Raw genomic sequence first — 12446 nt, 5'->3', positions numbered from 1 at the left:
GCAAATGTGCATTGAATTTATTTTTGCTAGAATAATTTGAAGTATTTTCATCTCTTAATATTAGCATCAAGAAATAAATGGTTTGTTGTTATTAGTTAACAAGTCTGTTGCTATTTCAGAACTCAAAATAATGATAAATAGCTCTAATTAAAATTCATGTGTAAACTAAATATGAACTAGATTTCATTTGAAGGCTATTCATATAGGCATTCCTACCTTAGGCATGTAAACACTATGTACTTTGTCCTAATAAATTAATGAACTAACCAACAAAATAATTTTTGTTTTTTTGTTTTTCAAGAGTGACAAAAAGTACAAAGTAATTAAATTTAATGCTAGAATGTCAGTAGTTCATTTGTCAAACAGTTTCACATTTTTATGCAGTTGTGAAATACTTCTATTTTGTGTTTTTATGAAATCTTAATCCTCCCCCCCTCTGTGTGTAAATCATGTTATATAGTTTGCTTAAGTTCCTGCAGTTAGATTTTATTAGTGCATACTGTTTTTCAAATTGGCAGTTATTACGTGAAGATAATGTGCAGATTTTGATTTCCTAATAGAAACAAAAAATGCAGATTTTTTTATATAAAAATATTAATTAGTTTTGCATATATTTTAGGAATTACAAGAGATTTAGAAGAAGTTTATTCCTTGGATACTATGCCTCTGATCCCTGAAAATGTCTGCTATCTTTTTGTGGAGGTTTCTAGTGTTGTTAGTCCATCACAGTTTCATGTTATTTTACCATTTGGATCTAAAAGTGTTCATGAAATAGATTCCCTACTGAAAAGAGGTAGCTATAAAGATTTTTTTTTTTTAATTCTGCATAGCAGATACTTGTCTGATACAGAATGTTCTGTATTTTTTTCTTTTTATTTATTTATTTTTCTTGTATGCTTTTAACTCAGCTTTACGTTTTGTTTTCTGACTCTCATGTGAGATTTGTATACTTCCTAAAAAGTACTAGCTGATTGTAAATGATTTGCAATATTTATCACAAATGGATGAGGCATATGAAATAAGCAAACTCTTCAAGTTTCTTAATAACTATTTACAAATTATTATTTTTTTAGTATGAGTATCTTTAGTCACTCTACAGAAATCACTGCAGTAATCTACTTTATCCAAGACTCTTTGCAATGCATGGGTGATGCTTTCAGCTTTGAAAGTATCACACTTTGTGCAAGTTTTCTTAATAATTTTCGCATTTTATTATAAGGTGGTTTCATCAAGAAATAAAAGTGTTACATGAAAATCATTTTCCAACGGGACTTACGAATTCACTACAAAGCTCTCCTCTAACTGATATTGATGCCTGAAACATTGTGAAGTGATATGAATGCATTTTTAATCACTTCCATAAAATGCTTCTCTTGATTTTGTCATCAAAAGCTCCTTACTTCCTCTTCTCATTAGGTTATTAAAACTGCTTACTTTCTGTCACTCAGTTTATTTTTCTGTCATGGAGCCGTGACTGCTTCTTTTACAAAGGCACAAATGTTTTGAAACTGTAAATAGAATTATCTGAAAGTCGATCATTATTGAATTTAGTCTGCAAGTGTTTTTAGACAGTGGTAACTGAGTGAGTTTTGCAGAATTTGAATACACAGTATTCCTTCTGTTTACCGTTTTGCAAAATCCTGCCACCTTACAGAAGCCTGCTAGCAACCAAATCCGAAAGTACTGGACATTAATTGCAGTGAAAGTAAATTCCACGAATTTTTTGATCTATGGAAGTAAACATGTAATATATTTTCTGTTTTCATTAAACTATGAAACTATGAAACTCTGATAATCATTTACAATCATCTTGTGTGCTACTAGGTAAAAGGCTGTGTTAATACCTTAAGTAAATAGAGATGTAGTTGTTGCTTCCATTGTTAAAAACAGATGTGAGAAAAATGAAGTAATTTCTGCACATGTGAACAATTTAATTGGCAATTCTCAAAATAATATCACAAAATATAAGTGTAAAGCTCTCAAAAAGTAAAAAAAAAAAAAAAAAAAGTTTGGCGAGGAACACATTTTCTGTTTATTGCAAAAGTTTATCTTGTGAAGAACAAATATTTATGTTTTTGTCTTTGGACCTTAATAAAGATTTTTTGTACATTCCAGTTTGCCATCATTCAATGTTCATATCACAATTCCACAGTGCAAAATTGCATTAATTCATGTTTTGCTATCAATGATTAGTGATATGGTTAAAGTATTCGATGATTAGAAAACTGATTGGAGTATTTTTATGTTATTAGAAAGTACAAGTAATAAAGGTGTTTTTTTTTAACCCCTTCGCGCCGACTGTCACGTATACGTGCCAGCAACAAACACACTTATCTACTGGCCGACACGCAGGCATGCCAGAGCATTGTTGCATTTTCTACCGAATGTCACGTATTTGTGCCAGTACCTTGGAACGTTTTTCAAACTATAATTTCTGCCACAAGATGGCACTGTATGCCCATATGGTTTCACATACATGTACCTTAGACCTTCTACTCGAAATGAGAGAAGCATGACTCACATACACGTGTTTTTGATTATATAAACAAACGGGGAACTAAATGTTTCCAAATGGCGTGATTTATGACGTCTCTTTAAATCGCACTTTATTCGCACGTGGTAGTTGTTTATTGTAAGTAGAAGTTTTATATGCGCTAAAGCGTTGAGTATTTCGGTTTACAGTTCAGTTTTTAGAAAATAATTAAATCTTGTTAGCATTAATTCTTTCTGTTTTTACCGTTTCAATGTCGAAGCGTCGAAAATGTTTAACAGAGCATGAAATAGCAGAAATGATGCAAAATATTTCAGATATTGATTCTGAAATTCTGAAATTCTGATATTCTGATATTGATTCTGAAAGATTAACTGAAAGACGTTTTCCAAAACTTTGTTCAGAAGAGACTGATAAGAAAATGAAACGCCGGTGCTTCGTTTGTTCACATTGCCGGAAAAATCCTCCTCCTCCAAAACGGTAAATGAGTTATTATGAGTTCAAGGAATGTAACGTAGGACTGTGTGTAGATCCCTGTTTTAAAATTTTTCATACGAAAAGAGAATTTTAAGTAATATATTTAGTTTTCAGATGTATAATGTTAAAAGTCATAAAATGGTGAGTAATTAAAATAAACTGTGTAAAATATACATTTAAACAAGAAATAAGATAGTTAAAGTATATATATAAAAATATTTATAAAGCATAAGCCATTTAAATACTCTATAGAGCATTATTAAACAATGCTTGATACTTCGGAAATTTCATGGATTTAGGCTTAGTAGCAAAAAAGCCCTCGGTCCTGGAGAGACGCTTGCGGAAGACACTGCCGGCCTCCGCGATAAGCGCGCGATTTCGCTACCCGGCTCGAAGGGGTTAATGTAAGTATTTTTGCATTATTTGCATTTAAGGAATAATAAATGAACTTTCAGATGTTAATTAGTTACCATTTCAAGTTAATTCATTTTCTAAATATACTTTCTTTCTACATATTTTATTATTTAAAAAGTCTTTTTGTTGTTGAGAAAATTCTCCCGATTTTTGAGTGTCGTAGGTTAGCAAGTATGTCATTGGAGGCACTGATATAAGAAAATATTTCTAACACTTTAGAGAAAGTATTGAGTGATAGGAGATTCAAAGTTTAAGGAGATTGCAGCAAAGTTAGATCCATCTAAAACAGCTGTTTTATGTATTTTGTATGAATACCTTCACACAAAGTTTCTATGAAATTTGTAGCCCGATTTCTTTCAGCAATTCAAAAGCAGTGGTGTGGGTTTAAAGAACCTGACCATTGCCTTAACTGCCGAGCTATTTATCTTCAAGTGATTATTATCTGTTCTTGAAACTAAAATCGAATCTACTGAAAAAAAGAGATATAGTGATGATGGTGTGAAAAGAAAAGATGTAGAAGATTTTGTAATAGATTTATTCAACAAATAATATGAAAAATGCATCAAAATTATGTTGAAACATTAACTATTAAAATTTTACTCTATTTGTTGTAGAAATGTGTTAGGTTGGAAACTTTCAGATTTTGTTGTATGTATGCATATATACAGTAAATCTCCACGTAACCAAAATAGTGAAGAAAAATAGTCATGAATTACTGAACTAGAAAATTAGATATCTCATCTTCATTTTTGATAACTGTTATATTTGTTTACATAGAAATAAAATATTGAATAAATTATCATAAACAGAAGTATAAAAAATTCTTCTATCATGAAAAGGAGTGTAAATCAAAAACCGAAGTATAAAAGTATAAAAAATAGAAGTATAAAAATCAGCATAAATATTGCATACATTTTGTTATATGTAATGCAAAATGAAATAATGTGTTTAAATCCATCCATCAGAACAAAACATGCTAAAAAAAAAAAAAAAAAACACAGAAGCACAGTGGCAAACTGCATGATAAGCACAAAAAAGGGATAAATCAAAAATGAAAAAGGAAAAAAAAAAAATTATATCTTTCACTACATCTTTATCAGAGTGTTAGTGCAAAAGGTAGAAGTAAATTCATCAGCCTGTTTCTGGATCAATAAAAACATAAATTAAAGCTTAATACTTGAGGTAATTTGAGAAAATTAAAGTAATCTGTAACTTTTATCAGTTCAACCCCCTACAGACCGTAGTAAGTAGTGCAAAAAATTGCAAAATTATAGCATCAAAAATCATAAGCAAGCTTAAAAGATTAAAAAAATATATATATTGTGTGCTGACCAAGTCCCAAAAAGCAAACCATGTAAATATATGGCATATAGTTAGATTAAGTTTTAAACTGCTTTTTACTTTAAATTTATTCATTCATATAAATAAATTATAGTATATATAAGGCAAATATTTGCCATATGTGAGAAAAATTGTAAGTGATCTGCCACTTACTTTAATATGATTCCCAAATAGAGTTTCTAAGATTGAAATTTTGAGGACATTATGCTTTATTTTATTTCTTTTCCCTCCTGTTATGTATAATGTTTTTTAAACCATCATATATTTAAACTGTGATACTATGCATTTTGATTAAATGTATACAGTCAAAAGTCGTTAATCCGGACTCGTCGGGACTTCGGCGATTCCGGATTATCGATTTTTCCGGATTATAGATCATCAGTTTAAATCTCGTAAGATGGCATGCAGAAATTCTAAAATTAAAAATATGAAACCGTAATTTATGAAATAAAGAACAATTATGATCTAAAGGGTATCAAAATTTGCAAAAAGAAAAAGCTTAATATTTATTTGTTTACTTTATTAAACATTTCTTTCAGTGTAAGTTGTTTAAGTTTTGCTTCGTTTCATGTGATAATACTTTCTCTTTAATTCTATTAAACAGACATAATTTCTTGTTCAGTTACAAAGTTCCGCCGTTCAAGTCCTATAATTGCTGTGTCAAGAACACGGACTAATTTGTCAATCGAAATTTTTTTGTTTTCAATAACCTCTGTCACTTTTCTTCGCTATCGGAAGCGAATTATAATGACGAGGAACTTGTTTTAAATCATATCAAAGACGGAGCATATCGAGATGAAATACTACATTTGGTAAGGAATTATAAGCCAAATAAAATAAAAACATCTGCGCTGAAGATAAGGATAGTGCTGACAAATCAACTTCCAATTCATTAGGCGCCCGCCGCCGAGCAGCGTGAAATTGATAAACAGATTTCAGATTTCAAAACATACTTTCACTTTAGATCCTTTACATATTAACAAATATATATCAGAAATTCTATTTCATATAATCGAAAGTTTAAGCTTACCTTTATAAAATTGCTCTTACAGTCTGCAAAAAATAATAAGCCGGATGCAATTCGAAAATTAAGGAACAACGCAATCATCAACATTAACTGAAATAGATAATTAGATAATTTTAGCTTATACTTCCATTATACATAAAATGCGCACGCGAAAACGTATTCTGCACTTGCGCACACTCATATGCGCAGTCGTAAAAGGTCTTACGCGCACGCGTGAATGCCTCTGCGCATGTGTCAACATGGCACATGCGCATAAAGTTTTTAGTTTTGATGTCCGGATTATAGATCATTCCGAATTATGGGTGTCCGAATTAACGACTTTTGACTGTAGTTGTTTTTATGAAATCTTACTGGAAATAAGAATGGCTACTTCGAACTTTTCTCAGCAATAAATAAAATTTATTGAATTAAAGAAACTTAAATTATACAAATTCCATTTCACCAACCATAGTGATTTTTAACATATTTTTATAAATTAAATTGTATTTGATCTGAATTGATTTAATCTACTGTACACATTTGTTGACTTTTTTATGAAGAATGAGCCAATATTTAATCATCAATAAGTTTATCCACACATTAGTATGAACATTAGTTAATATTTTCATCGTATTTAAAAATACTTTGATAAATAAAAACTTCCCTCCCCTACTCAAAACTTTTTCAGTATAAAAGTATAAGAAAATTATAAAATGAAATTAACAAAGAACATAAAATTTTGAATATTTAACTAAATATTATTGTATTGCTTGTCAAAATTGTGCTGTAAATAGTTTAATGATCCAAATCATGCATTGCGAATTGAGTTTAAATCAGTTTTTAGGTATTTGAAATGATATTGCCATGCTGTGCAAAATTCCCTTGGAAATTCTGAGTTTACATGCCAAAACCTCCTCCTTTTTTATATTTCAAGGTTAGCAGCTGTTATTATGAAGGATTTTCTTTATTTGCAATTGATAGAATTCTTCTGAGCTCTTGGTATCAGATGTAAATAACTGAATAGTTGTTGGTAAAGAAATATATGAAACTCTGAACTGAATTTTGCTCTGTATCATTCTTTTCACAGTATGACCTTTTATTGTAACATCATTCTGGTGATTTGGTTAGTAAAATACAATTTCATTTTGCAGTTTTTTGAACTGCTCTTTCTGTGTGCATGATATTTTTGTCTTAGAAGAATTTGATCGTGAATTGTGTGTTAATCAATGAATGCCAAATCATATAATGCATATTGATTCCATTGTAAATAAAGGATAAGGATCATATTTCAGCAAAAGAAGCAATGAAGATCTTTGAGGGAAAACTATTGGATTGGTGTTAATTTTTCCCTTTTATTTGCAATGATGTTATTGCATAATTATTCATAAAATAATAAGGTTAGAAAAACTACATTTGAAGTTTTGGTGTGTAGTTTCTAAATTGATTTGACTAAAAAAAACATTAAAATTTTAATTAGTTTGGAGACAAGACACTGTCATCCGGTAAAGAAAGGAGAAAATGGTCTGTTATAATTTTGGGAAAAGGAACAGAATACTTACCTTGAAAAAAAGAATTTGTATTAAATTCCTTCAAAATATGCAGAGCTTTTATTTAAAGTAAATACCAATCTGTGGTTAAATTTTGCTCCACTGACATGTTTTTTCTTATATCTGTTAAGGTACATATTATGCCTTTAATGGCATTTGTTAGCTTTAAAAACTATATTTTTATCTGCAATTATTTGAAACATTTTTAATAAAGGAAATAGTTAAGAAAAACTGTCCTTAATTATTCAGCTTGTATAATATTGGTTAATAACTATAAATAATTGCAGCTGTCAAATATGCTGATGATATGAATTTATATTAATTACTCCTTGTTCTGAGCTTGCTATTCTTATTTTTGTAAAGTCTACCCTTACTCTTTGAAGAGCCCAGCTTTTTGGATCTGTTGATGAAGAACTCTAAACTAAATAGCATTTTTTAACGAGATTTGTATGATGATTTATTTTAATCCTTGTATTCATGACCTTTCTGTTAGGGTAATATTTAGATCATTAATGGATATAAGAAACCAAACTATTTTAAATAACAAGTTAATATATACAAAATGACTGAAAATTTCATTACCCATTATCACAGGGTTCGTACGGCCCTTAAGAGTCCTTAAAAGTCCTTAGATTTTTTTGGAATTGATTTTTGGTTCTTAAAACTCCTTAATTTTAGCCAAAATCAGCAGACGGTCCTTAATTTTAATCATCTGAAATTTCTGTCTGTTTTTACGACTGTCATTTTGAGTGTGAATTAGCATTTTGGAGGAATATTTTTGGCGATTCAATGATGTATCTTTTGAATGGGTTCATGGGTTATAATTTGTTTCTATTTCTAATATAAGAGTGAAATGATACTCGAGGTTCTAAGCAAGAAGTGAAGCATAGCAAAATTCGTTTTTTTCTAATAAAGAGCCCTTAAACAATTTTTCGCGTTTGGGGATGTGAGTTCTTTTATTAAGTGGTTCTAAATTTGGCGACTTATCAACATTTTGGCAATTTTAAGATTAGCTTCTATAGAAAATTTTTAATTCCGAGATCTGAGAATTTTTTGACGATTTTTTTAAAAAATATCGTAACATTGATAAATTTCATTAAAATAATGGCAATTATATTTAAAAAATAACATTGAAAAACATTTTTATTTTTCCGCTTTCATATTATAAAGTTTCATTTTGACAACTTATTATACAATATTTTGAATCTGAAAAATAAACAAGGTATAATACTATAAAGCAAAATTTACAAAACGGCTCTTAGCAAAAGCAAAATTAGCTATGTAATTAATTAAAAATGTCTTCTTTTTGATTTTTTCACAGTAAGAGTTTTTTCCATGTAATTGTCTTGTAGTATTTAGAATTCTTAGAATATGCATCAATTTTTCTCTATAAAATTAATTTTACACTTTTTCTCTCCCCCTTTTTTTTCGCAAACTATTTCTGGCCTTTTGCTGTTACAAAATTGGTAGGAATAATTTTTTTTTTTTTTTTTAGAATTTTAGCATTTTTGATGTTTTCCATGCTTGTGTCTAGTGATTCGAGAAATTGCAGCTTGGAAAGTTTAGAAAGATTTGAAGGCAAGATTTATAGACCCACGATTCTAGAAGATTCGAGAAATATGTGACAAAATGAAAAATGTCTCTGTGGTATCAACATGTAATGGGTGTATTTCACAGAATGTTTGAAATGAATTTCTTACTGAGAATGTCTGGAAGAACACCGCTTTTTCTGTACATTCTAAATGCATTTAGTGTTTTTTAGAATAACAGAAATCCTTAATTAAATCCAAAAATTCTAAAATGAAAAGGAAACGTGTTGAAGAAAGAAACTCAATACATAAAGAAAATTATTCTTCAAAGATATGTGCAGTTATTATATAAATTACCCAATTATTTATGATTTCAGCCTTTACTATAATTTGCCATTTCTATTTCCTCGTATGATAGAGTTACTGAGCCAACCCTCTGTGTGGTCAGGGTTTACGTTAAGAAAGCACAAATCTCGCAAAACTACTATGAGAACAAATTATGCTTTTGATTTTAATGTAAAAATTATCCTTTTGATTTTAATGTAAAAATTATCCTGGTATTACATACCTGGATTTGTGTACTTTTGATATATTGCCTCAATTTCTTTAACATATTTTAATATGTACGTATATATACATTCTTACAGATATCACAAAAAATATTGCCTCTTAGAGGGTTAAATTAAAACTAAATTGTATAATCTTTGACCACTAGTCCACATTTTTAGTTTGAATTTGATTGTTCTTGTTTAATTACGTCACCGTGAGCTGTAATTGATTTTGTTAGCATCAGAACATGCCTTTATGTTTTAAGTTCTTTTTAAATAAGAGACATATTTAAACTTTTGTCTGATATTGCAGTTACTTTCAGACATAGCAATAATGTGCGTCACGTCTGTTAAGGGGTTTGGACTATTTAACTTTTACCAGATCAAATACATTGTGGTACAAACCTCATAGGTACACTGCTCAAAAAAAAAAAGGGACAGTGTTATATTTCCTGTTCTACTTGGCCGATTGACAAAATTCAAATTGCGTTCTTCATGTCTCAAAAGCGCGACTTAGGTTATGTATTAGATTTATATATAGCCCTATACTAACATAGGTATTTTGACACAAAATCGGACTTTTTCTGAAACAACATACAAATTTTTTTACATATTTCGATTCTACAACTCAAATTATGCCTAAATATTAAATTTTGGAAAATTTGGAGCGAAATTTACGGAGAAATCCACAAATTTATGTTTGCACTTTTTTTTCAGTTTGCGCCAAGAAGAGTTCACTTGGCGAACTTCTTAATATATGGCAACCTAGTTTCCTTTCCCATGAGAGGGAAAAAAGTCACCATCATTCCTTTTTTCCAAATAATATTCTTTATATTATATTTTTAATTATAACTTATTATTTTAAGTAATTTTTTCTTTTTCGGATTTCATTTTAATTGTTTGAGTTACATGATTTTTTCTCGAATAACTGTTTTAAAAATTTCTATTTACCTATTCGAAATGCGTAAATAAAGGTGCAGCGTTTTTTTTTTTTTTTTTTTGTTGTTGTTTTTGTTTTTTTTTAATCAAATAGTTTTCTTTATATATATTTTTTGTCATATTTATTATTTTAGGTAATTTTAAAATTTTTTATACTTTTATTTTAATTGTTTGTGTTGCATTGTCTCTTCATATAATTGTTTTCTATTTAATCCTTCGAACTGAGCATTTGAAATATATTTATTAATATAAATTTTCCAGAATTTGATTTTATTTATTTGAATTGCATTTCTTTTGGAAGAATACTTTGTAACCCAGACTACAATGCGTTTAAAAACTGCATATATTAAAAGAGAAAATACAGTAAAGCACAGTTAACACGCCTTTCAATGTTCCGTTCAGAAAAGATATATGTAAATAAGAGAGATGTATAACAGACATTTTAACTTAGGATGACTTGCATACACTGCTTTAAACAGTTTTATCATTGTGCCTATTGCTTTAAACAATTTTATCCTACATTTGGTTTCTTAAAATGTTATTCATATTTTAGTCAAATATTTTATTTTTGAAATCGCAAGAATCAAATATCATAAGATTAAAAGGTTTTAAATTTAAAAAAAATACTAATACTAAATTTTACGCAAAAATTTATTTTTTCTTCTCTTTTTCTTCAAGCATTCTACTTTAATCTTGGTCTTTTTCTTTAGGCATTCTGCAAGTATATTAAAAAGCATCCAACTTTTCGAAATATCTTGATATTTCTGACAATCATTTTAAATAAAGTTATCGCCTTCCATTTCATAAAGGCCCACAAACGGCCAAGCGGTAAAGTCGCTGAACACGGGTAGTTCACTCCGGGGTTTGAATCCCGGTAAACGGGCTGGTTGCATGCGCGTTCTCGTGGATTTTCTCATGTGTACCATGTATGACACCTGGTTTCCCTTAGAAAGTTTGTCACGAAGTATTTGGTCAGAGCCTTTATCAGTCTTTAGAGGCTAAGCATTTTGAAGGTATGAGATGAAAGGAAAGACTGGTTTTATCAAGATGTTTTGGTTTATTTAATTAAGACAAAGCACACTAGGGGCTATCTGCTTAAGGGGAGGAATGCCTTCGTGGAGGACTTTCTAAGGGAAACTCGCTCGCATACATTATTACAAAAGGCAAAAACCACGAAAACACCCATGCAGCCAACCTGTTTGCGGGATTCGAACCTCGGACCGAACTACCAGTGTTCAGCGACTTTACTGTTCCGCCGCTGTTTCACCAGGAGGGGGAAAAAAACGTCTTTAGGTGACATCCACATATAAAACTAGATAAACTCCCGAATCTTCTAATAATTCGACTGAGAAAATCATGGGATTCTCCATTTATGATACGATATGTTCTATAACATAATTTAAATTTATACAACCAGGTAGTCTAAAACCAGTCGCTCTTCACTTTAATCTGCAATTATATTGTTTTTGTCTTTTCTGTTAACACAAGCTCAATTGATGGTATTTGCTGGTGTACACATCCAAGTGTTTTCTCTTTGAAAGCCTACATTCTTTGAAGTATCCTGAAAGTATATTCAAAAGTGTCCAACTTTTTGTAACATCTTGGTATGTCTGACCAGCCAAATTTTCCCTGCAAATTTTTGCTTACTTTTCTCCCTAATTTTCTTCTTTTCTTCTACAGTTATTTTCAGTGCTCACACAAGAAAATTAAGATTTTTCGACTGCTAGACTTAAAAAGCATCCAACTTTTTAAATAAATTTTGCATTCTTGTCAAATTTTTAAAATATCAATTTCATGAATTTCGTTTCAGCTGAAGACAGCTTTTCATTTTCTAGTCATTTTTACTATAAATAAAGTTTAAAGCGAAGTCCAAAGGATAAATATTTTAATTAAAAGATTTTTGCTAAATGACAAAGAAATAAAACAGTCCAGCAGGGTTTATTCTGTACCACCGTTTGACCCGATTTTTATATCGGCTGAAACAATCTAAATCATATTAAAGATCATGTTTTTTTATACAATCTATAATGCGAGAGAAAAAATAGCTTAAAACATTGTTTCTAAGAGGATTATTATAAAAGATTATATTTTTATATATTTTTTTAAAGCTGGGACATGAACCAAACTGTCAAACTTTTAAAGTTTAATTTACAT

General features: G+C 29.6%; 1 protein-coding gene across 1 annotated transcript in view; it reads left to right on the top strand.

Moving 5' to 3' along the window:
- LOC118193552 (uncharacterized) overlaps nucleotides 1-12446 on the top strand; it is a 141642-nt gene that overhangs the window by 103445 nt on the left and 25751 nt on the right. The window contains exon 13 of the mRNA XM_085824845.1: nucleotides 620-793. Within this exon, the coding sequence (XP_085680971.1) occupies nucleotides 620-793 (174 nt within the window). The remainder of the gene's footprint in view (nucleotides 1-619; nucleotides 794-12446) is intronic.

This window comes from Stegodyphus dumicola, chromosome 10 (genome assembly GCF_044657685.1).
Source record: "Stegodyphus dumicola isolate Sdum_Otavi_A_Nest chromosome 10, ASM4465768v1".
Lineage (NCBI taxonomy): Eukaryota > Metazoa > Arthropoda > Arachnida > Araneae > Eresidae > Stegodyphus > Stegodyphus dumicola.
This window is presented reverse-complemented; position numbering and strand designations above follow the sequence as displayed.